Source organism: Elgaria multicarinata, chromosome 3 (assembly GCF_023053635.1).
Source record: "Elgaria multicarinata webbii isolate HBS135686 ecotype San Diego chromosome 3, rElgMul1.1.pri, whole genome shotgun sequence".
NCBI classification, from domain to species: Eukaryota; Metazoa; Chordata; class Lepidosauria; order Squamata; family Anguidae; genus Elgaria; species Elgaria multicarinata.
Window position 1 is genome coordinate 102789222 of NC_086173.1, and position 26536 is coordinate 102815757.

The following is a 26536-nucleotide window of genomic DNA, read 5'->3' on the forward strand; positions in this document are numbered from 1 at the left end:
AAGTCTCCCCTCCTAACAATAACGCTTGCTTTGCAGCTACAAGAGTGAATTGAAATTCCATCTGTAGTGTTCTTGGACCTTCCTGAATCTTGTAACTGAACCAGTTTTTATTTCCAGCTGGTAAAACTAAACTATCAAAGCTGCATGGATACATTTATTTGGGGGTTCGTGTGTAACATATTTTCTGTTTGTGCCTTCAGAAAGCTGCTGAGGGAGGACCAGTTGGAGGCTGTGACAAAAGCAGCCCAGCAGGAGGAGTTGGAAAGAAGGAAACGGCTCGAGCAGCAAAGGAAGGAATATCAAGCCAGCATCCCTACAGTTCCCCTAGAGTTTCTCCCAGGTAAACAGTGCACAAAGTACTGAGCCAAGAGTCAAACTGAAGATAGGGGAAGCAGATCATAATAGTACTCCTTTCAATCCTGTTAACATACTAAACTTACGCCATCATTCCTCTTCACAAAGAGGATCTAATATTTCTTTATTACATTTATATCCCACCTTGTTTACAAGAGCTCCACCCATGTATATTGTTGGTGCCTTATTTTTCGGTTGTAGAGTGTGTGAGTTTTGCCCACAATAAGTTGTCATGTCATCCGAACCTGACAGACCGATTTTATTGTGAGTTATGGCAATCAGCTACAGAGACAGTTGGCAAGAGCAGCAAAAAAGCCCACGCCGCTTCCCCCCCCACACACAATCTTGCCATTTTGGAAGGACCATCATTCATTCCCTGACATTTTTTAATAATAATAATAATTTAAAAAATATTTTTGGCGCCTCAAAATATGCAATCGGGGTCATCATTTTTTTATTTCTATTTTTTTTGCCCGTCTTTTGGAAGTATGCAAATGCATTCTTACAGCTGTCCAGTATGTGTAGTCTTGGCCTGGTCAATTTCCTTGTCTGTTTCAGCTGTCAAAAGGAGCTGCAAAGGGAAGTAAGTAACATACAAGGAAATTTGCAAGGCAAGGTTGCATAGGTTAATTTGCACACAGTTGCAAATTAACTGTGCAAATTTCAGGGGAGAAATAATACTATGGGGAGGGAGTGCAGTTCAGAAGCACCAGAAATGGGGGAGGGAGTCAAAGGAGTAGGTGCACCAAAATAGGGAGGGACGACGACAATATTTTCCTCTTGGTATTGTGATCCTCTCACTTGTAAGTGTTTGACGGACACTTCTCAGTGTCCCCCCACCTTTTCAACACTCCCCAAGTCTCCAGCTGCTTTGGAAAGGGAAGGTATTTAAAAAAACAACCACACACACACTATGGCTTTTTTCGGAACATTTACTGCTATGGGTACTGTGGTTCCATGATAGTTCTAAAAAAAACAAACCCTGAGAAGAAGGCTGCATGAGACAGAATGAATGGGGTCCTATTGGGGGGGGGGGGGCTGGTGTAAGTACTGTTGGTGCTAGGGCCCCATTTGTTCCTACCATCTTCTGTGTGTGTGTGTGTGTGTGTGTGTGTGTGTGTTCCATGTCTGTAAAATTTGCACATTTTTGGAGACTGGGATGTAAAGAAAGGGAAATTTAAGGACTGGTAAGTAAATGGAGGGGAAATTTGCACACAGCAGTTCATGCAGGTGCACAGATTTCCTCTCCATGTACTCCCCCAGCTGTTAAATATGTACACATTTCTTTGTTGTTGTTGTTTTTTTAAAAAAACACCTGTCAGGGAACCACAGCAACTTGTGTTTTGCAACAAGTATTTTAGCATCTGACATGTTTCCTACAAGCATTTTCTGATATAACAGGAAACTGTCTTCTCGCTACATGACCAAGCTGCAGTGAGCCTCCTTGCTTTTGCGCTCACCGTCTCCCCTTACTTCTGAGCTCTACTCACAGAAGGTACCTCTGACTTTTGGTGAAACACCTTCCCGCTCAGTGTCCTGTGCTGCATTCCGTCTAATTTGGACCAGCTTTTGGTGCGGCTGCCAGGAAGAGAAATGGATGGGAAGGTCAACTTCCCCCACTTCCCTTTCTACTGGTGCTGCTGAGGTGTATATAATTGCTTCATTGAGAAATATTGTTGGCCTTGACCTGCAAATACAATTCCATTACTTACCTGATCTACTTATCTGAACATTAGTTAAAATAGTGTTCATTTTGAGAACACATTGGTTAAAATTGTTACAGAACAATTATGAATATAAAAACTAATTTGTGGTATCAAATTTAGATAAGGCTAAAACTAGTTGGTCTGGTGGTATAAGTATGGATTATTAACGTTTAGTATTATTTAATATTTAGTATTATTAATGTTTACTGTTTTGGTTTAGAGGAGATTGCTTTAAGAACTGCAGAGGTTGCTCAGCTTCCCCCTCAAGTGTTAGCTGAAGAAGTCATCTGCTTAGACAGCACCAGCAGTGGTAGTGAGGATGATTCTAAAGGAAGACTCCATAGCATTAAAGATGGTAAGAATGGATGGTAATCTCCAAGCACTCCCTGATTATGGTCTACGACACTCCTATTATCTCCACTGGGAAGTTTTAATAGTAAAATATAACGATAAACACCTTTTGTTTTGTTTTCATTACAGTGTATATTTGAAATATGTAAATCTATATATGCCAAAGCTGAGAGTGCAGCTTTGATGCAAAGTCTGTATTGACTTTGGGCCCATTTTGCATCTATAATGCAGGCAAAGGCATAAAATTAGTGAATTTTTTAAAAAAGGACTTTCTGACTTCTATTCACATTGCTCCAATATCCTGATGTTTAGGAGATTGTTCAAACTCATTTCCCCCCCATATTTTATATGCAGTGATTTCATGAAACTGGTGCCCATGTCTTCCTTTTCTTTTTTCTTGTTCTTGTTCCTCTCACTGTCCTCTGTAGTAGAAAATTGAGCATATTGAAGATGAAAGTGTTGCAAGATATTATACGGACATATTCAGTAACTGAGTATGCTAGTGTGATCACTTGCAAGTATTTTTTTTCCTTTCAGCATATTTTACCTTGCTCAGTTTTCTACTAAAGATAGAAGAGAAAACGAAGACTCATAATGCAATGTTTACATTTGTTGAGATAAAGCATGATGGATATACTAATCACCCACATCTGGTTGTCTTGTAGAAGTCATAGAACTAAGTTCAGGAGAAGATGAAGCCCTCCAGATTGTAGACAGCAGTGATTCTGGCAATGAAGGGGATGAAGACGGTAATGAAGAGAGCAGCGGTGCTCATGTGAATGATGCTCTAAATCAGTTAGATGCTTCGGGGCAAGTAATTATAAACATCAACCATCCGCCAAATGAAGAGGACATTTACCTGGCTCCTCAACTTGCGCGGGCAGTGAAGCCCCACCAGGTACTGGAGATTTTGGGTCTGGACATACAAGGACTTCAGCAACTTTCCAAAAGGAAGCTATGCTTTGGTGTAACATTCATTCATAAATCTTTGTGCTTCTTGCCTTTATGATGTTGTATATATGTTTGTGACTAGGCGCATATCCAGAATAGTAATTTGTTGAATTCCTACCCATAATCTCTTTGGCAATTTTGTACCTCTTTCTAGATTGGTGGTATCCGATTCCTGTATGATAATCTGGTGGAGTCCTTGGACAGATTTAAAACCAGCAGTGGGTTTGGCTGCATCTTAGCTCATAGCATGGGGCTGGGCAAGACCCTCCAGGTCATCTCTTTTTTGGATGTACTTTTCCGGCACATTGAGGCGAAGACTGTCCTGGCCATTGTACCCGTAAGTAGGCTGGGGAAATGTGTGTGTTTGGTCTGTTCATGTAGCATTGGAGATGTTAGAGAGAGAGAGGCCCTACAGAACCTGGAGCAAACTCAAATTTTTCTAATTGAGTTCTTCCCATTCTTGGGATTGCATAGAGTAGCAGGAGGAAATGTGGTGCCTGCATGCATCAGTAAACTCTCAGATACTTTTTGTGGTCCCTGCCAAGATGCCCTACCCCTCCCACTTGTGTGTGTGTGTGTGTGTGTGTGTGTGTGTGTGTGTGTGTATATGTGGTGTAGTGGCTAAAGTGTTGGACTGGGAGTCGGGAGATACGGGTTCTAGTCCCCCTTGGCCATGGAAGCCCACTGGGTGACTTTGGGCCAGTCACAGACTCTCAGCCCAGCCTACCTCACAAGGTTGTTGTGAGGATAAAGTGGAGAGGAGGATTATGTATGCTGCCTTGGGTTCCTTGGAGGGAAAAAAGGGTGAGATATAAATGCAATAAATAAATAAATAATTTTCTTATCAGGAGCTAGGATCACAGTAAAATAGTTTTTTGTTTGTGCTGAAAGCTGTGGGTTCAAAGGAGTTATTTAGTGTGTTGGGGCTCCAACCCTAACCCTAACCCAACCCCACCTCTGCCTTGTACTCATACAGTCTTTTGTGCAGGTTACTTGTCCTTTGCCACACCTCCCATGCAGCCATTTTGTAGTGGTGCCCAGCACATTTTCTCATATTCATCCACAGGCCCACCAAGATTGCTTAGCCTGGTATAGAGGGCCCTAGTTTGTGTTACTGAGGTGCAGATGCATGAGATACCCTGTGATCTTCCTTAATATTCCCTCCTAGTTTACTTGAGAAGTAGGTAAGAACATAAGAACAGAAAAAGAGCCATGCTAGATCAGACCAGGGGTCCATCTAGTCCAGCACTCTGTTCACACAGTGGCCAACCAGCTACCCACGGAAAACCCACAAGCAGGACATGAGTGCAACAGCACCCTCACACTCAAGTTACCCACCAACTGGTGTACATAGGCTTACTGCCTCTTAATAATGGAGGTAACACATAGCCATCAGGACTAGTCGCCATTGATAGAACTTCAGTCAGTCTCTGAGGCCAATGCAGTGCAAAATGTAGAACTGATGTAACCTGCTACTCTTCCTCTTCCTCTTTTTTAACAGGTAAATACTCTTCAGAACTGGTTAGCAGAATTTAACATGTGGCTTCCAGCACCAGAATCCCTTCCTGCTGACTGTGACCCGAAAGAGATTCAGCCTCGCTCCTTTAAAGTCCATATATTGAATGATGAACACAAGTAAGTGCAAGTAATATCTTTACAGAAGTGTCTCTTTGGTGCAGTGCTGGGTCAGGAGCCACCTGTGTATGCACACATATGCAGAATGCAGATTAGCTCGGTGGTGGGGGCAGTGGGCAGGGCACCCTGTGCACCATGAGTTGTCCATATGTGGCAACTTCAATAAACTTCTGCATTGAAACTATTTGGGTCAAATTAATCTAATGATAAAACATCAGGCAAAATCAGCAAAACAGCATTTATAAAATAGTCTTCTGAAATTGCCCTGTCTTCACTTATCTCCTAAGATAAGTGGTTTAGTGTGTTGTCTGAACTGTGGCTTAGTGTGTCATCTGAACAGGGTCAGTGAAGAAGACTGCCAGGTGGGCCTTCTTGATGTGCGTTAATTATATTTCAGGATGCTTGAGCTGTTGAGCTGGGAGCCTCTTTACATTGTTTTAGGAGACATTGGTTGAGCTTGGTTTACCTGCTTCAGAAGCACTTGTTTCATTTGTGTATTTCATTCTGGTTTGCTTCTTTGCAGGACCACAGCAGCACGTGCCAAAGTGGTCACTGATTGGGTGACAGACGGTGGTGTCTTGCTTATGGGCTATGAGATGTACCGTCTCCTTTCACTGAAGAAATCCTTTGCCACAGGCAGAAAGAAAAAAAGCAAAAAACAGACTGGCCCTGTCATTATTGATTTGGATGAAGAGGATCGTCAGCAAGAACTCTTAAAAGGTAAGACATCAGCACATTCCTTCTAATGGCCAGTTTTCTGTTCCATTTAAGAGATTAAGTTTTTAGATGACTATTTTTACTAATATTTGGGCATGGGCAGAGAGACATTCTAGAGATGGGGAAGTCCCCTCAGGAATGTGTCTCAACCCATGCTGAAAAGCTGATTCACTAGGTAAGACAAAATATCTATTGATTAACCAAAGAATGTTTAGAAAAAAGAGGACCTATGATATTAGAATTGAATGGCAACTGTTTCTGGATAGAGCTTATATTGATTATTATTCCGGTTTCCATGCTGTACTCCATTGCATTAAGAAGACTGTTTTGTTGCAAAGAGCTATATTACTATACTAATAAGTACCAGTTTTGCTTATCAGTATGTTCTGTACATGTTCCACTGGAGATTTTAAAGTAGTTATATAATAACCCTCACCTAAAGCACCAAAAGAGAGTTGGTCTCATTCTGTCACCAGTGACCCCTGTCAGATGGGAAAGGTTATTTGTGAAATCCATTCACAATTTTTGAGCTGTCCATTTCCTTTTTCCAAAATGTTTTATTGGATTCCACCCCACAAAAGAATTCATTATTATTTTGTTAAATCCAGAATAGCAGACAGCAGGTTCCTATGGTGGTGTTTTTTCTTTCTCCTTCAGGAATTGAGAAGGCTTTATCCCGTCCTGGGCCAGATGTGGTCATCTGTGATGAGGGACACCGGATAAAGAATTGTCATGCTAGCACCTCTCAGGCCTTGAAGAACATTCGATCTCGGCGGCGGGTTGTACTGACTGGCTACCCTCTGCAAAACAACCTAATTGAGTACTGGTGTATGGTGGACTTTGTCCGTCCTGACTTCCTGGGTACCCGGCAGGAGTTCAGTAACATGTTTGAACGCCCCATCCTTAATGGACAGTGTATTGACAGTACTCCTCAGGATGTTCGTCTTATGAGGTATCGCAGTCATGTCTTGCATAGCCTGCTGGAGGGCTTTGTACAAAGGTGAGGCCTCATCAGATTCCCAGCACCTTAGTCTTTTCAGCAAATGCTTTGAGTCATGGGTTGAGTTACCTGTCTTTGGAGAGCAAGTGCTTGGCTGATCAAGTCAGTGAATTGGACTTCTGGGTCTGAAAACTGTGGGATGTGTCATGACTAGCTAAAAAGCAGTGCCAGCTGGTTGGAAGCTACAATCTTCACAGAAATGAGGCGGTGTCAGGATTACAAAACAAATTATCAAGGTTAACCGCGAGTTTTTCCATTTCTACTTTACCATCAAAGCTCTGCAAATAAGCACAAGAAGCCTTAAAGGCACAACAACTCTTCCTTTAGGTTTCCTGACAAACTGTTCAGTTTGTCTTGTGAGGTGAGACGTGAATCTTCAGAATTCCATTTCAAGCCTTGCATAATAAAGTGCAGTGTCCGGCACATGAGATTCATGTCTAGCAATACTTATGTGCTTTATGTATGTGCCATTGAATCTACTGCCATACCATGAATAGCAGTATGTCTTTGTAGCACTTTCCATCTGGGGCTATGAAAATAGTTTACAAAGGCTTGATAATGTAAGCATTGCAAATTCAGCTGGAATTATATGAATACATGGTTTTATCCAATGTCAGGCTAATTTAAATCTCATTCATTTCAGTGGGTGTACTCTAAGTAGGACTAACATTGGATACCAGCCACTATCTCATCCCAGACTGGAAAATTAAGACGTAAATGTTCTGGGTTTGTATCCAAATGAATGGGACTTGTTGGATACAATCCTCTATCAAGAAGTTACACTTGGGTTAGTGGCAAATCAAGAGCTTGAGTCTTGCAAGCAATCTGCCAAAGGAAACCATTGTCCACTTACATGAACGTGTTTGTCATGCTTGTCAGTAGTTGTGCCATACTTCCTAATAACCAGACTTCAGGTGAACTGTGATTCCTCCATTGTTAACAGAGGGATAACCAAGAGATACGTGAAGTCCACTATAGAGATTCTAGGCCGTCTCATGACCTTGTTTTTCTCTGTTGCTTCTACAGGCGAGGGCACAATGTGTTGAAAGTTCAGCTTCCCTATAAAGAAGAGCATGTCATCTTAGTGCGTTTGTCAAAGATCCAGCGGGCTCTTTACACTGAGTTCATGAACCGGTTTCGTGATGCAGGGAACAGTGGCTGGCTGGGACTGAACCCGCTCAAGGCTTTCTGTGTCTGTTGTAAGGTATGTATGAATGGGTTCTGTGCAGATTACATGGAAAGGTCAGGAATCCCTTATGAAGGTATTCCTCACATAATTTTGATGCCTCTTTTTCCCCTTGTGTATCCTGAGTAGTATGTGTTTTGTTTTTGACACCATGATGATAATAAAGAACACAACCACAATATTTTAAGACTGTGGGTCCTGCAGAGAACATTTGCTGAATGCTAGTGTTCTGACTATCGGGCCGGAGAATTATTGTAACATGAGAACATGTTACATATATGCCTCCTCCAAAGTCCTGCAGTGGAAGAGATTTCAATTTGTAAAAAATCGGTAAATTCTAGAAATTAAATAGTTATAACTCTGCTTTTTCTTCTTTTTGCCTTCATTTGTTTCCCCCACCCCTGTATATTTATTAAATAGACTTTAAGCCATTTTGCAGCATTGATTCATCTATAGAATTTGGTGACATTACTATGAATGTTGTGGCACCTTAAAAATGTACAAATGTGTAGTGGCATATGCTTTTGATGACTAGAGTCAATTTTATCTGTTAGTCTTTAAGGGGCTACAAGAGTCTTCATTGGTTTTTGCTGCAAGAGCTTAACATAGTTACCCCTCTGGAAACTGGTGAAATTGCTGCCACCTATACTCAGCTTCATGGATAAGATACAACAGCCACCAGTCTCAAGAGAGAAAACTACCTAAAAATTAATAACATGAATTTCTGAATTATTTGAGACCAAAGAGTTGCAAAGTAACCTACCATCCTCTTTCAGATCTGGAATCACCCTGATGTGCTATATGAAGCATTGCAAAAAGAGAATTTGGCAAATGAGCAGGACCTGGATGTGGATGACCTTGGCACAGCTGGTACCAATTCACGCTGCCAGTCACAGGGAATGAAAGTGAAAACTGAGAGCAATGCTTTGGCATCACCAATTGGGGAGGCTACCAACAGCAAATACATTCAAGGCATTGGCTTCAATCCCTTCCAGGAGAGAGCCAATCAGGTTGTAACGTATGAATGGGTGAGTACCAAAATGAAAACTCCAGGTGTGGTGGATTCCTCCTTCCCCTTTCTTTTGGCATAAGTAAAGGATTCCTTACAATGGAGCAGCCCCTTTCAAGGTGCTGTGTACCATTGGGTCTATTAATTTTGCTAAGAGTTCACTCTGCTCATCAGATGCTTTGGGTTGTATCCAATGTTAGTCCAACTTGAAGTAGACCCATTGAAATGAATGAGACTAAAGATGGACCAACATTGGATAGAACCCTCAGTCCACGTGCCTGCACTGAAATAAGCACTTGTGCCTGAGATCACACTTGGCAATGTACATGCTTGTTCCTACATAGAGTACTTCCATGTAAGAAAATTGAAACAGTTGTACCTAGCAGAGGCATTATTCTTACCATTGGTCATTTTTTCATTTGTTGTGAAGGGTCTCTTATACTAAATACCCTGTTTGTTTGTTGTGGCTTCCAGAGGGATTGCAGCATTTTGTGCTCACGGCTCTGGACAGTGATCACAAAATGCCAGTAGTATCCAATGCCAATAGCATTAGCTGGTGCGCCATTTTTCCCAGGCAACAGAATTTGCGTTAGCTGTTGCATTCCATTGGATACTGCCCTCTGTTGGAAACTCTATGATTTTTATACAGCCTGGGGGATCCTGTGTCTGTGCTTTCTGCAAAGTGTGGCTGACATCTTAGTGGTTGTTTGAAGCGTGGTCTGAGTAAGATGAGGATATAGGTAATGAGCTAAGAGTAACACGGGGTATTTTAGAGAAAGTTTCAGATAAGAGCAACATTTGCATGGGTTTACAAAGCTGCTTTTACACTGCTTTTCTCTATCAGTAGCCCTTATAGTTGAGGTTTTTCATGCTAATAATCCCCAAGCATGAAAAGATGGATAATAAAGGAGATAGGTTATAAAGGTTTGTAGATATTTGATGATGTCTGTTTTGAAAAGGTTCTAGCATAATTTTCTGTGAAAGGTCTGTTTCGGAATGAAAATAACGTTGTGTGTGTGATATACTGAATTGGTTCAATTGGCCATTAAACCTATTGTCCTGACTCTGATCATGTTCGAGAGGAACACAGGCAAAAAAGCTAGGAAATGACTGAGTAGTAAATTAGTGAGTTGGAGCACAGCAACAAGCACTTCCATTGTGGTACTGAGTGTCTTGTTTTACTCACAGGCTAAAGACATCCTTTGTGATTATCAGACAGGAGTCTTGCAAAATTCACCTAAAATGGTTTTGCTTTTTCATCTTGTGGAGGAAAGTGTGAAACTCGGAGACAAAATATTGGTCTTCAGGTAAGACGCAATTGCAATTCCTTAGATATCGATCCTGAAACAGCTTAAATACATTATTAAAAAATGTGGATAAATAAATGCAAACAAACTATTCATGAAGTCACACCTTCAAGAAAGGAGATTCCTAACTATCTTTCCATTGCTGAATTGCTCTTCTAATATGTTCCTATGCTTTGATATCATCTCAGGAGGCCCTGTTATAATTGCCCTCGATGTCTGAAGGGCAGCAGGCCTTCTCTGTAGTGGCATCCAATCTGTAGAACTCTATCAGTGCATGGCCATTTAACCTTCCATAAAATCATGAAGGCTTTCTTCCAGAGAGCATCTACCCTTCAGGAGTTAAGCCAATCTTTTAGGCTATTTCAGAAATGTTTATTGTTCTTCCAGATGATGGTAATGTTGTTGATTTTACTGTAAGCTTTGTTTGAGGGCTTTGACTGAAAATGTATAAATCTAAGAAGAAAATATTAAACTAAACCTACTTCTCTGTAGTGTAAATCCATTGTTTGGTGCATTAATCCTCAGTTGATAGCATGGAAGTTGTTCCCTCTCCTATTTCCATCATTCTTTTAAATATGCGATGATGATAATAATAATCATGGAAGGAAATCCTTCAGTTTGGAATAATTGCTTAGTAACTGAGAATTCTCTCTGATTCCTGCCAGGGCCTCATGCTGCAGAAGAGAGGCATGTTAAATGATATGAAATTGAATATTGTGTGTAGCAAGGCATCAGTGCAGACTAGCTCTCTTACAGTGTGAGAAAGGTCTAGAATTTTGTGTTGTTCACATTATACTGTGGGTTTTTATCTTTGACAATCTGAGTGCCTTTTGCAGCCAAAGCCTCTCCACGTTGTCTGTCATTGAGGATTTCTTGGCAAAGAGACCAGTGCCTTCTCCCCCAGACTTGGACGCACAAGGAATCCATAACTGGCTCCGAAATGTCAATTATTATCGTAAGTGCAGTGTGTCCTGACATGATCTAAGATATTAATTCTTTGCTGCTGGGCTGATCTTCCTGAAATGTATACATTTTCTCCAGTTTCTCTGCAAATTTTCTTTTCTTCTTCATTTCCAGACTGATTGCTTTCAGGCATTTATTTGGTTTTGGCCAGAAATAGGCAGCATCTTGATGATTAGATGCTTTTTCTTTCTTTCTTTTTGTCCCATTTGAATGTTGCATGAATATTATCATAGAAGCAAAAAAAAGTAATGTTACACATAATTGGTTTATTTTGATGGATGTTTTGGAAAAGTTTTTGTTTGTTTTTAAACAACTTACATGCATTTCCCATTGGGTAGGACTGGACGGCAGCACTTCAGCCTCGGAAAGAGAGAGACTGATTAACCAGTTCAATGATCCTAGCAACACTTCTGTTTGTCTCTTCCTTCTTTCCACACGGTAAGTTGACCACCTGCTAAAACAGGAAATTGGGATGAACAGGGCCTGTGATGCTCTGTGATGGATAGTGAGGTACTCATCACAGAGAATCGTTGCCATCTGACTCATTTGAAAGAACTTTTAGAAGCTTATGATGGTCTGAGCTAACCATTCCATTCTGGTTAACTTCAGAAGATACATCAGATTAATTCATACTAGTTGAGCCGAAACAGCAGTCCCCAAACAATATATGATTCACAGATGTAGTAGAACAGCCAAAATACAAGGATTTGGCAAACTTTTGTAAGAATAGTTGTGTTTGACTTTGTTTTGTTTTGTCTTTTGTTTAGGGCTGGGTGTTTGGGCGTGAACCTGATTGGTGCGAACAGAGTGATAGTATTTGATGCTTCGTGGAATCCATGCCATGATGCTCAGGCAGTATGCCGGGTATATCGTTATGGACAGAAGAAGCCTTGCCACATCTATCGATTAGTTTCTGATTTCACCTTGGAGAAGAAAATCTATGACCGCCAGATCTCCAAGCAAGGGATGTCAGGTAGGCCAAATCCTCCCATGCCTCCACCAGGTCACCCCTGTGTCTTAGTCTCTGAAAGTGGCACTTTATGCTTCAGCCTGGAATTTCTGGTTCTGCTCCCACTCAGTCTTTTTGTTTTGTTTTGTTTTTACATGTTATGCATAAATGCAATCACTTGCTAATACCCCAATTCGAGAAATATCATTGGAGGTTCAGTTGCAGAAAGAACAGCAGTTAATGTTCTCTTCTGACCAATATATATTTTCTTTAGACCGTGTTGTGGATGACTTGAATCCGGTGTTGAACTTTACCCGGAGAGAGGTGGAGAACTTGTTGCACTTTGTGGAAGAGGAACCCGAACCTGCCCAGCTTTCGATCAGCCCCGGGAAGATCAAGGAATCTGTTTTGCAGCTGGCCTGTCTCAAGTACCCTCACCTCATCACCAAGGTTAGGAAGGAAAAAGAAAGGAAAAAAAACCATCCATGTTGTTTTGCAAACTGACCGTAAAGTGCACATATGGACATAATAAAGTATGTTATGAGTATATGATGTCTGCAGCATACATCATTAACATTGCTCTCAACTGTTGTAACCAAAGGTTTTGGGATAACTTGTCTTCTCAGGTTTATTTATTGATTTATTCAGATTTTGCACCAGTCACAGCTTCTGGACCAAGCCCAAAGGGAACCCCCACATAAAATGCCTAATACCTCTTGCTTATTGCCTTGGTATGAAATGCTGCCCCTGTTTAGCAGAAGCAGATTATTCAGACAGTCTGAAGGAATTAAGGCCTTAAATATGGCAAGAAGAACTTTAGGGTTACCTGTAGGACGTTCTGTACTTCATAATTTATTTATTACATTTATATCCCACCTCCTTTCCTCCAAGGAACCCAAGGTGGCATACATAATCCTCCTCCTCTCCATTTTAACCTCACAATAACAATCTTGAGAGTCTGTGAGCTTCCATGGCTGAATGGGGACTAGAACTTACATCTCCCAACTCCCAGTCCAACACTCTAACCACTACACCACAGTTGTTCTCGTATATTTGTGTTACCAAATGCAGTGCAATGGAAGGCTCTTTGTGTGCATTTTGCTTCACAAACCTTCTAATGTTTATAAAGGAAAGAGTATGTACCTGGGATAGTCTGTGTTTGAGTATCCTCTGAAGATAGTTGACAAGAACAGTCACTGCGGGTTTGTGCTGCTGTGAGAAATCACTTCATTAAGAATATAGTCCATGTCCTTCAGGGTTCCTTTATTTATTTATTTATTTATTTATTTATTTATTTATTTATTTTCCATTGGACGCAAATACATGTCTGTGACCTCTTTGTATTTCAAGGTCTCTGGCCATCTGTTTGTCAATAGCCACAAGGTGTCAAAGCCACATTGTTCTCCTCCTCCAGTTATGAAACTTTAGCTTAAAAATATGCTGCTGGCATAAATCTGAACGTAATTTTCCAGGGTCTCTGAAAGAAACCATTGAATGCTTCTGATAGGGAGGGTTAAATGCTCAATATGTAAAATGATACCTACGGCCTTGTGTGAGCAGGAATGGATTACTACTGGTATCCCATAAAGGAAGGGAGAGGTTGTGGCCATGATGTTTCACCTCCTGCTGTCTTTATGGAACGTTTGATATAAGACTGTTTAAAATAATACTGCCTTGTGCTCTGACCACAGGAGCCTTTCCAGCATGAGTCACTGCTGATTGACCGTAAGGAGCACAAGCTCACCAAGGCTGAGAAGAAAGCAGCCAAGAAGAGCTATGAGGAAGAGAAACGTGCATCAGTCCCTTACACCCGTCCGTCCTATGCTCAGTATTACCCAGCCACTGACCAGAGTCTGACAAGCATACCGGCCTTCAGCCAGAGAAACTGGTGCGTACCTTATTTCTCTGATGCTGAAGAGTGGCAAGTCTTGATCTACCACTTTCCTCCCTCTCAGTAATATTTTCCTGGCTCCTAGACCATTGGACAGACAAAGACAAAAAAGGACATTTGTACTCCGTGGTAGCCCTGAATAGTTGGAAAAGACAGGAGAAATCCAAGTTACACAAATGGATTTTGTGCATTGTATGGAACCTTGTGATGTGTGAACCAGCCCTCAAAGTACAGATCAGCACACACAGGTTCACAGCATGTAGATTACGTAGTAATGTGCCCCTCCTGAGATTTCCAGACTTATTTTTAATTACTGTAACAATGATTTCTTTGAAGGAATTGACAAGAGTTTCTATTCAGCATGTAGTGTAGAACAGATCCTTATGCGACTGCCTATTAAGCTGCACAGAAATGGTGTAATTAAATCTGTGATTAATGCCTCAGCATATGTCGTAAACCCTCAAAAGAACTTCGTAATTTGGAGTTACTTGCCTTGTAGGCATCTTTTTGTGGAATGCCAGAGCCAGGATATGAGTTGTGGACATGGAGGCTGGATGGCCATCTGTCAGGGTTGCTGTAGTTGTGTTCTGCATGGTCGATCCTGCGTTGGATAGGGGGGTTGGACTACATGTCCTCCAAAATCCTTTCCAGCTCTAAAATTCTGTGATATGGTTTTGTGGTGTGGAGGTTGGGCGGGGGGTAATGGACACTGCCTTGTGGTAAGAGGCTGTTCGAGTCCCTTCCAGTTCTGTGGTCCTAATCAGTGCTGGCTCTTTCCACAGGCGACCAAGCCTCAAAGGTGAGGACAGGCCAGTGGCAAGCGTACGTCCTGTTCAGTCCACCCCCATTCCTATGATGCCTCGCCATGTCCCCTTGGGCAGTATGGGATCAGCTTCAGTTTCCAATCCTGCTATCAACTTCCCCATCAATTACCTGCAGCGAGCTGGTGTTCTCGTGCAGAAGATTGTCACCACAACAGGTCAGTTGCTTTTTGTGGGTTAAGGAAGGGACAAGGAACTGCACTCTGTACTTCCTTGGGAAAGACTTTTGCACCAGAAGTGAATAGTGCAACTGAAATTTGTCACCAGTCCTTTGGGGCTGATCTTCATATCAAACTTTCATCCCGGTTGTCACTGCTACTTATAAAGAACAGCAGTCTTCATAATTTGGGACTCAGGACCCATCTTTAACATGCCTACAGCATGAGACCCACTTCTAATTAGCATAACTCTACATGTCCATCTTCCTGATTTTTTACACTAGGGAAGACAGGAATCCAGTTCCTTTAATAGCTGCACAGAAGAGAGAATTTTGGCAGATGCTCATGCAGGGGTGATACAAGCTGTTAAAGGTACAAGAGGCCCATTCACCTTTGCACCAGTTCATCCTCTTTCTGTCTTTCTCTTTAAATACAAATAAGGAAAATAAAATGGTGGTGATGCCACTGCTGTGACCACCTTAGATCAGGGAATGATCCACTTGTGGATCTTGGCCCACCAGTTGAAGACCATGGATATAGGATATGAATACTCTTTCCCAATAGATTTTTTTTTCTCTTCCACTTTTTTTTTTTTAATCAAGTAATTCAACGTTGGGTCCACATTTAGCAGAATGTACTGGATAATGCAGCTAATTGCTTGGAAATTTTTATTTACTGGTTTTCTAGTTGAATCCTGTGTGAATGCATGGAGTATGTCACATACATACTGTTCTTTTTCGTGGTCTCTGTGAATCACACTATGGGCTCTGCGCTGGCGCTGAGCTCTGCTTCGGAAAGTCTTCTCTAGCTGAGAACCATTAATTTTGTACGGGAACCCTCCCCCACCATCCACTGCGCATGCCCGCGCACGTTCCCGCCTTCCCTTCAGTTCCTTTGCGACCACCTTAGCTGGTGCTTCATAGAGAGAGTTCTTCTCATTTTACCTTGAAAACTTGAGTAGCTTGAGCTGTTTTTTCTCCTGTTTCCGGTCTGTCTTCTATTTTTCCTCCTCTTCGTCTTTCCTAATAATAATAATAATAATAATAATAATAATAATAATAATAATAATAATTTAAACTTATTTTTCTACACTTCCTTTACTATATATATAGATATTTGTATGGCCCTTAAGGCACTGTTCCGCAAGTGCATCCGCTGTGGCAGCAAACTCCCTGCAGCGGATGGTCTTTCACTCTGCCTGTTGTGCCTTGATGAAGCACACGTAGTAGAGACTTGCCACCACTGCCAGTCATTTTCTAGGCAGACGAGACGACATAGAGCTGATCGACTCAAAGCTGAGCTCTGGAAGCAGACACTTCCAACAAGTTGATAAGCCTAAAACCATGGCCTCCATACCGACGATTCTGCAACCATCGACTCTGACAGATCCATCGGCATTGGCATGCCGTCCCGATCCCTCGACATCGATCCAATCGCTGACAGTATCGACAGCAAAGAGAATTACCAAAAAGGCGAAGAAGGTCAAATCGCCTTCCGAAACCCTTACTAAGAAAAAGAAGAAGAGACCAAAGACTTTAGAAAAATTACCGCCTGTACCAATGGCCACCATAGAGAGTTCTAACCCGGCAGATATCCCGGCGGTTGAACTTATCTCCACAACGTCGGAAGGCGAAATCCGAGATCCCCTAACTCCGACTCAATTGTCAGGGACATCCCTAACTCAAAGGGGCCCTATTGATGCCATTGATCCTGAGCATGGCCTACCGGTACCACCATCTTGACCCAGCTCTCAACCGAGATCAAGGGAGCATGACATACCTTATTCGCAGCGTGGGGATTTTGAATGAGACAGACACTCTCCCAGGTTGCGATCCCGATACCGATCCCCCTCGGTTTATGGAGAAAGCAGGACCATCATTCCTACCATAGTAGATCTAAATCTCCTACGTAGTAGATTAAATAACGGCGACGGGTTATTTAATGCTGCAACAGACGAGAGAATGGACACTGTTCAGAAGGCTAGAAAAATGCCAAAAAGATGGGAATTGGTCAACAAAACCAACAATTCCAATCCCAGAAACCCCGTAAATGGTTCCGCCAATACCAGACGTACCCTCAAAAATCTTCAATGGACCAGACACCGAGGTTTCAATCAGCACAACCATTCCAAAGGAAACCATATGCCCCAACCAACTGCTTCCGCCCCCATCAAAAAACGGACAACCTGCCTAAACGTCGTCTTTGACTTTCACCACCAGGATGTAGGATACCATGCATTCAGCGACTGCCTGTCCAATTTTTACCATGCCTGGGACAGCATCACCACAGACTCTTGGGTTCTGGACATAATTATTCGAGGATACCGGATCGAGTTTGAGACCCTCCCCCCCCCCCAGTACCGTGAAGATCACAGCCCCTTCCACTGTCCTGGTTCAGGAAGCTCTCCTCCTGTCTTTCAAGGGAGCAATAGAACAAATTCCAAATCTGAGCCACGACGGGGTTTTTTCAAGGTACTTCACCATACCGAAAAAGGACGGAGGTCTCAGACCCATCCTGAATGTCAGAAACCTGAATGAATTCATCTGCCCCAAGAAGTTCAAGATGACGACGTTGCACAACATCCTTCAATTTCTAAGAAAAAAATGCATGGTTTGCGGTCATAGATTTAAAAGACGCCTATTTTCATATATCTATCAGCGAGTCACACAGTCATTTCCTTCGCTTCACCATCGGGGACACCTTTTATCAATTCCGCGTGCTACCATTCGGATAAGCACAGCTCCACAAGTCTTCACCAAGTGTATGGCCATCATCTGTGCAAACCTCCGCCTTTTGAACGTCAAGATATACCCGTATCTTGACGACTGGTTGTTAATAGCAGACCCCAGGGATGTCCTGTCCCACAACATTTCCTTGACTCTAGACCTCCTAAGCACACTAGGACTTTGCGTAAATCACGAGAAGTCTATTCTTTGTCCGACCCAATCTGTGAAATTCATAGGAGCAAAACTAGACTCCGCTACAGGGAAGGCATACTTATCTTGAGATCGAGCGCAACACCTAGTACGCAAAGCCAGGGCTTTGATTGCGGAGCCCCGTACCTCGGCCCACAGGATACAGTGCCTCCTAGGCTATATGGCATCTACTGTGGCAGTCGTCCAATGGGCCAGGTTTCACATGCGCCCATTACAGCTCTGGTTCCTCCAATACTATGATGAGGATCGCGATGCCAGACACCACCTCCTGACTGTTCCACGCGAAGTTACCAACACTCTTTGATGGTGGACACATATACAGCATCTTCTAAGAGGAATCCCCTTTCAGCAACCGCCTCCATCCCGCATCCTCACAACCGATGTGTCGACGGCAGGATGGGGAGCCCACTGCGGTATCCTGCAAATTCAAGGCCAGTGGTCAACACGTGAAGCCACGAACCACATCAACTTTTTGGAACTAGAGGCTGTCAGGAAAGCCCTCAAGGCATTCGAGCCCTTCCTCTTGAATTGCCATGTACAAGTGCTTACAGACAACACTACGGTTTTATGGCACATCAACAAACAAGGGGGAACGAGATCCCCAAAGTTAGTTCACCTCACTCTCCGTATACTCAGTTGGACTATACCCAGAAAGATATACTTGACAGCTCTCCACATTGTGGGAACTGACAACGTTCTGGCAGACTCTCTCAGCCGCAGATCTCTCCTCCATCACGATGGGCAGCTGTCACCGGAGATACTCGGCCAAATCTTCCATACCTGGGGTCAGCCGACGGTAGATTTATTTGCCACAGCGGAAAACACTATTTGCAAAACGTTCTGTTCGAGAGCAGGTGTAGGACGCAGATCCATGGGGGATGCATTCCTCCACACTTGGAAGGAGATGCTATTCTACGTTTTCCCACCATTCCCTCTCCTACACAAAGTGGTGGCAAAAATCATACAGGACAAGACGACTTGCATCCTAATTGCCCCTTTGTGGCCCAGGCAAGCATGGTTCTCACCCCTACTTCGCCTTGCGAGAGGGCACATTTACCGTTTTCCTCCGAACCCGGCACTACTCTCATGCAACTAAGGTCTGATTCTTCACCCCGACCTTCAGAGACTGAAACTAACGGCGTGGAGAATTTCCCAGGACAGCAATTAAATAATGACGCACCTCATCCTGACTTGCCATTGGGGGTTCAATATGTCCTCTCAGCGTCCATAAAGAACTCGACTAGGATATCCTACGCCAGAAAGTGGACGTCCTTTCGCACCTTTTCAATTGTACACTCCTTTGAGCCAGACTTTTGCTCTGCTACAGACATTCTCACCTTTTTACACCACCTCCATGAGAAAGGCCTTAAGTATGCATCTATTAAGGTGTATTTGGCAGCGATATCATCGTATCGGGGAGAAATTCAGCACAGGACCCTTTTCTCCACACCGATAATAAAGATTTTTTTTCGTGGACTCAAGAATCTAGTGCCTCCTGTAAGACCTATTGCTGCTGACTGGAGCCTGTCAGTAATCTTAAATGCGCTGACCACAAAACCATTTGAACCTCTTGCCACCACTTCTACGCATCTCCTTTCATGGAAAGTTGTGTTTCTAGTGGCAATAACGTCAGGGAGACGAGCAAGTGAATTATCTGCATTACGCATTGATTCTCCATTCACTATTTTTCATAAAGATAAAGTGGTTATGAGGCCAGACATTACCTTTCTACCAAAAGTTGTATCAGACTTTCATATTAACCAGCTTATTGTTTTACCTGCATTCTTTCCATCTCCATCTACGGAGCTAGAGAAAAGGCTACACTGTTTGGATGTCAGGAGGGCATTGGCTTTTTACAAAGACAGGACACAGAATTTTCGTACAACTCAGAAACTGTTTATTTCTTATGGGGGCAAACAAAGAGGCCAATCACTTTCCACTCAGCGACTTGCCGCATGGATAGTACACAACATCAAGCTAGCTTACTGTCTAGCAACGTTACAACTTCCCCAAAGAGTTAAGGCACATTCCACTCAGAGCATAGCCACTTCAACGGCTTTTGCTAGAGGGACTTTGCTGGAGGACATTTGCAAAGTAGCAACTTGATTACACCCTCTGACTTTTGCTAAACGTTATAACATCGACACCCGTTCTCAGAGAGACTCCTCCTTTGGCAGAGCTGTGTTGTCTGCAGTGCTTCAATGACACCGACCCTCCACTGGTGAGTACTTAGCTTGGTAATAGCCCATAGTGTGATGTACAGAGACCACGAAAAAGAAATGCAGGTTGCTTACCTGTAACTGTAGTTCTTTGAGTGGTCATCTGTGCAGTCATACAACCCACCCACCATCCCCTCTTCGGTGTCCTTGATCCTGAAGGGATGTTGTGCAGACTTCTACTGTTACTTTCTACTGTTAGTTTTTCCCTACCCAGTGCCTGCTTACCCTACCCTGTACCTGTTTGCATTCTCTTCCCCTCCTTATTGTTTTACTATGATTTTATTAGATTGTAAGCCTATGCGGCAGGGTCTTGCTATTTACTGTTTTACTCTGTACAGCACCATGTACATTGATGGTGCTATATAAATAAATAATAATAATAATAATAATAATAATATTCCTCTCGGTACCGAGATTGAGCAGTCGGTCACAAAGGAACTGAGGGGAAGGCGGGAACATGCGTGGGCATGCGCAGTGGACAGTGGGGGAGGGTTCCTGCCAAAATTAACGGTTCTCAGCTAGAGAAGACTTTCCGAAGCAGAGCTCAGCGCCAGCGCAGAGCCCATAGTGTGACTGCACAGATGACCACTCAAAGAACTACAATTACAGGTAAGCAACCTGCATTTTTATCCCTTACAGATATAGTGATTCCAGGTACAAATACTTCCACTGATGTGCAGGCAAGAATCAGTGCTGGAGAGAGCATCCATATTATTCGTGGGACTAAAGGTAATTGAGCTGGCCTTCCGCTTATGGGCAGAGAAAACATGTATCTGTTCCTCAGTTCTTTTTTTAAGATTTGAGATGGGAGAGGGAGGTGGGAGCTGAATTTTGTAGTTATAAACAAGAAGAGGAAGCAAACTGTTTCAGTAGGGAGGTGTTAGCAATATTACTTATTCTGTCTTTATAAATAGCTTTCAAGCCTAGTTCAGAAAGTGCCATTGGGAACATTTCCATAAGGTAAAGAGAACGACAGGCTGTACAGTATAATATTGTTTGATCCTCTAAGATGTTTGTTCATCATTGACTATTAGTCTTCTGTTACAATTCATGGTAATAGATAGATTGGCATCAGACAGAAGGCTTTGAGTGTCATCAGCTTCACGGCACCAAATCCAGCAACAGCTACTTGGGCTTCTTTTATTATTTATTGAATGCTTACAAGCTATTAAGCACTTTACAAAGACAGATATGCCCATACCCTCCCAAAAGGCCTATGTTGAAGCATATTTGTAGATTTATACACTACCAAGGAACACTAAAAGATAATGGCACCAGATGGAAAACCTTCAGGATTGTGCTCAATTGTTACAATCCTTGATAAGAACATAAGAAGTGCCCTGATGCTGGATCAGACCAAGGGTCCATCTAGTCCAGCACTCTCTTCATACAGTGGCCAACCAGCCACTGGCCAGGGACCAATAAGGCAGGACATGGTGCAACAGCACCCTCCTACCCATGTTCCCCAGCAACTGGTGCACACAGCCTTACTGCCTTGAATACTAAAGATAGCACACAACCATCAGGGCTAGTAGCCATTGATAGCCTTCGCCTCCAGGAATCTATCCAACCCCCTTTTAAAGCCATCCAAATGGGTGGCCATCACTACATCTTGTGATAGTGAGTTCCATAATTTAACTGTGTGCTGTGTGAAGAAGTGCTTCCTTTTATTTGTCCTGGATCTCCCACCAATCAGCTTCATGGGATGACCCCGGGTTCTAGTATTTTGAGAGAGAGAGAAATGTCTCTCTATCCACATTCTTCATGTTAATTTTTGCTGTTTTTCTAGTAAGCAGAGCACTTGAAGGACTTTAACTCAGTCATCCTTACAATAACCTCATGAGGTGCACCATTACTCTTGATGTGTAAATGGGGAGCTGAGGCCACACATTCCCTTCCCCTCCAGCCATGAACTTACTTTTGACAAGGGTCTACGTTCTAGCCACATAGTTTATTAACCATGAGAGGAAGAAATGCATAGGAAATGCAAGCATTGGAGTCTTGGAACCTTGGTCTTTCAGTTGTTTTAGAAATTGGTGTGATGACATTGTCAGGGTTAACACAACACGATAACCCACGCTCAGCATTGTTGCTGAACCACGGGTTGTTAGTTGAACCATGGATTGTTTTGTTGTGTCAATCTGGCTGTGCTAACAAACCATGGTTTGTTAACCACAAACAACCCACAAAGACAACCCATGATTTGTTGTTGGGTTGTAAACTGTGGAAACTATGGTTAGTTAGTTTCGCAGGTTCACTCAACCCAACAACCCACTATTCAATAAGCCACACTCAATCTTGTGTGAACCTAGTCATTTTGTCCTTGGGATGTTTTGCTCTAATGGGTGATGTTTTACTCTCATGACTTTGCATGTAATACGTCTACAACCTCTGACACGTGAGACACCAGTGGGCAATATGGAAGTGGAGATGATCCACTGTAATATTAAACATAAGGAGCTCCTACTTTGTTGGGTTGATGTTTTCCTCAATCTGTCAACAGAGATGGCTTAACTATTGTCTCTTCCACCAATCTCCCTTCAGGGACATACATCCGTACCAGTGATGGACGGATCTTTGCTATCCGAACCACGGGCAAACCAAAGGGCAGCGACGATCATCGCATGGTTGCCTCAGGTGAGGGGCTTATGCTCTGAAAAGTTGCTTATTAGGTTTTTCTTTAGCATTGTATGTATGTATGTATGTATGTATGTATGTATTTATTTATTTATTATTGCATTTATATCCTGCCTTTTTTCCTCCAAGAAACCCAAGGCGGCATACATAATCCTCCTCCTCTCCGTTTTTATCCTCAGAACAACAACCCTGTGAAGTAGGTTGGGCTAAGAATCTGTGACTGGCCCAAAGTCACCCATTGGGTTTCCATGGCTGAGTGAGGACTAGAACCCTGATCTCCTGACTCCCAGTCCAACTTTTTAGCCACTACATTGGGGGATAACTATTAGTTACTTTTAACTCTTCCCTGTGTGTGTTTTTAAAAAATCTTAAAGTGGCTTACAGATGTTTTAAAAAATCAGAAATTAGTAATACTGAGCAATAATAAAATATGGACATTGAAACAGGAGAATGCAGCAAATTAGGGAATTAAAAATCAACACATTAAAAGCAAGCCGAAACAACCAAAAGCATTTAACAGATCTCTTTAAAACCTGGAGGGAAGGAGCTTAAAAGGTCTTCAGGGTATTTCACTATCTTGGTGCTGGCACCAAAAGGGCTGTCTCATTTATACCCTTGGAAAGGAGAGACAGAAAGTAGGGATGACCCTAAGTAGTAGGCAGATCATGGGGGGGGCAGACAGTTCCTGAAGTGGAACCCCGGGCAGTTTTGGATTTTGACGGCTTAAAACCAGCGCTTTAAACTGGACGCAGAAATGAATAGGTAGCCAGTGAAGGTGACATAAGATTGCAGCAATGTACTCTGATCTTTAGAATCCAGAGAATAGTTTGGCTGCCACATTTTCAATCTGTTGAAGTTTCTTGGTTGCTCCATGAAAAGAGTGTTGCAGTGATCCAGTCCAGAAGTAAGCTGCGTTCTGATAACTAAGGACTGGCATGACCTCTCTAGAAAAGGCTACAGCTGGCAGACCGGCCAAAGTTGTAAAAGGCACTCCTTGTCATCTCTGCCCCCTAAATATTCAAGGAAAGATTGGGTGAAGGAGCACCCCCTAGCTGCGTGCATGCTCCTTCAAGGGGAGTGCATCACCTTCTAGAACAGGCTTTATAATCTCTCCCAGAAAGTCAGAATTCCTAGCCAACAGCACCTCCATTTTACCCTGATTAAGTTGCAGCTTGTTCACTCCCATCTGCTCCTGAACTGAAACCAGAAGCCAGTTTGCCATCTCTACTACCACCCTGGGATCAGATGTTGGAAAAGAGATGGAAGAGCTGAATGTATCAATATCCTGGTGTGACTTCAGCCCAGACCTCTGGATGATTTCATGTAGCAGCTTCACATAGATCTTGAAAAGCATGGGAAACAAAGGCTACCAGGTAGAATAGTAGTCTCCCAGCATCACCTTCTGAGACTCATCCTGCAGGAATGAGTGGGACCACTGGAGCTCGGTGCCTCAAGCCTCAACTCTTTCAGACTTCTCAGAAGGATATCGTGACAGAGATGGTATCGAAAGCTGCTGAGAGGTCAAGAGGAATCAACAGGGTCACACTCACCCCATCTATGCCCCAGCATAGGACATCCCTACCATTCAGTGTGTTTTAAATCTCTTCCCTGCACTGCTCATAGTAATTTAAATGTCACTTTCCCACCTCCTGGAATAGGTGAACAACTGGCAGCAAAGCTTCCTACATCCTGTTATGGCGGGCTGACTTTTCTCAGTGGGAGAACCTTCCTCAGGGGCACTATAAAGATATAAACAGCATACCCCAAAAATAGGATGATAGAATACATTCTCATAATCTAATACTAATGAAATACCAAACAACAACTTATCAAAAAATGTGAAATATTTTACAGAATTCCAACCATACACATTTAAAAGATATCTAACAAAACAAATTGAAAACAGAACACCTGAAAATGACAAAAGTTGCTTTAAAAGCTCATATGTACTAAGATATTTAAATGTCAGCATGCTGATAAATAAAATTGAACTATCCATTTCCAGCAGCAATTCTCAAATACAAGGGACAGTCCATCGAAACCTTTCATATTAACTAGAACCAATTGCCTGTGCAATCAGGTGCTACCAATGAGACCCAGTGCTCAAGAGGAGGACTTCTGCTATGTACCTGATCATGCCTCTGTTGCTCCCAGGATCCCAAGGAAGCCACCTTACTCGTCAGTTAGCTTTGCCCCAGTACTTCCTCTGGGGCTACGGTGTTGCTGCACTGTACTTCTGCTATATACCTGATCATGTCTCTGTTGTTCACAGGATCCCAAGGACCGTCTCTTGAATCCACAAGCAACGGCAGGCACAACGCCTCATCGCCCAAGCTTCCCAACACGGAGGAGCTCACTCGGCCTATCTCCCCCGACAGCCCTGAAATCATCAGCGAGCTCCAGCAGTACGCAGAGGCGGCGGCGGCCCGCGAGTCCAGACACAACTCTCCTAGCACCAACACTGCCCCCGGACACCCCACCCGGAAAGACAGTGCAGCCTCCTCAGCAGCTCGTGGAACTGAGCAACGAGCAGGGACCCACGGCTTGGCGTCCTCCTCCTCCTCCTCCTCCTCCTCCTCCTCGGCCCTGCCAGCCACCAGCCAGCACGTCGGCACCCACTCAGTGCTGGACTTACGAGGCAACAAGCGCAAGTCCACGTCGCCCTCTGGCCCGGAGGAGCAAGCTCATCGACAGCAGAAGAAGCGCTCGCTGCCAGCCACAGTGCAACCGTATGAAAGTGGGTACCCTGTCTCTGGTGGGTTCACCCTGCCCTCTGTCCCTTTAAACCACAACCTAACCCATCCATTTGCTCCCCAAGCAGGCAACTCCTTGTACATGGGCACAGGCTCCTCCTATTACCAGCTGCCTAGCTTGCTCCCAGACCCTCATCTGGTGTTCCCTGTGACTACTGACCCTCTGCTGACAGCCGGCACCGCTAGCTCTTCTGCTGCTACCTCAGCCACCGCCAGCGTCCCCTCTTTCATGTTAAACCCCTCCATGACGGGGATGCTATCCAACTACTCGCTGCCCTTCACGCAGTCACTCCTGCCTGAGCCCAGGATGTTTGCTCCTTTTCCAGCCCCTGTCCTGCCCAGCAGCCTTCCCCGGAGCATGGCCTCTGCCTACCCTGGCTTCATGTCCCCTCATTCGGGATATCCGGCTGGGGGCCTCCTTCGGTCCCAGGTGCCTCCATTTGACACCCATGAGGTCTCTGAGGTGGGCTGCAGTTCCAACGAGGATGAGGACAAAGACGATGATGTAATAGAGATCACAGGGAAATAATGGGCTAGTCTCTCTTAGATCTCGACTCAGCCAGGAGGCAACAAATCCTCACTGGACCTTTCTGGGGCCAGGATTTTACATCCAGGACACACAGCAGAGGAGGAGGTTGGGAAGGAAGTGGCATCTTTAGCTGTCAAAGATCTTTGTTATGGGGAACGGTATTGAATGGACACCCCTCCCCAGCAGTGGGAGAACAAGGGGGTTGGGTGGGGGGAGAGATCACTCCAGATCACAGGAGTGCCTCCTGGACTTCCCCTCCCATGCTGTATTATCTGAAAGGGAGACCTGCCATTATGTTTCAGTGCCCTTCGTTGGCTGGAGACACTGGGTTGAACTTTTTTTTTGGTCTGTGGAATAACTCACACACGAACTGCCTTATCTGTGAAAGTACACCACCCCATGATAAGTAGGGGGTGATTTTGTGCCCTAGGAGACATGATGATGAATAGCGTTATTAATGGAGG

At 43.5% G+C, this 26536-nt stretch overlaps 1 protein-coding gene across 2 annotated transcripts in view; it reads left to right on the forward strand.

The window, feature by feature from the left end:
- Positions 1-26536, forward strand: part of RAD54L2 (RAD54 like 2) — a 70352-nt gene extending 43816 nt beyond the window's left edge. For both annotated transcript variants that reach the window (XM_063121113.1, XM_063121115.1), the window contains 19 exons: positions 201-340; positions 2281-2415; positions 3077-3309; positions 3517-3699; positions 4864-4997; positions 5521-5717; positions 6372-6714; positions 7741-7918; positions 8677-8928; positions 10098-10216; positions 11053-11171; positions 11518-11617; positions 11947-12152; positions 12403-12578; positions 13820-14016; positions 14802-14998; positions 20793-20882; positions 22698-22790; positions 25063-26536. In XM_063121113.1, the coding sequence (XP_062977183.1) occupies positions 201-340; positions 2281-2415; positions 3077-3309; positions 3517-3699; positions 4864-4997; positions 5521-5717; positions 6372-6714; positions 7741-7918; positions 8677-8928; positions 10098-10216; positions 11053-11171; positions 11518-11617; positions 11947-12152; positions 12403-12578; positions 13820-14016; positions 14802-14998; positions 20793-20882; positions 22698-22790; positions 25063-26072 (4102 nt within the window). In that variant the 3' untranslated portion in view covers positions 26073-26536. The remainder of the gene's footprint in view (positions 1-200; positions 341-2280; positions 2416-3076; positions 3310-3516; positions 3700-4863; positions 4998-5520; positions 5718-6371; positions 6715-7740; positions 7919-8676; positions 8929-10097; positions 10217-11052; positions 11172-11517; positions 11618-11946; positions 12153-12402; positions 12579-13819; positions 14017-14801; positions 14999-20792; positions 20883-22697; positions 22791-25062) is intronic.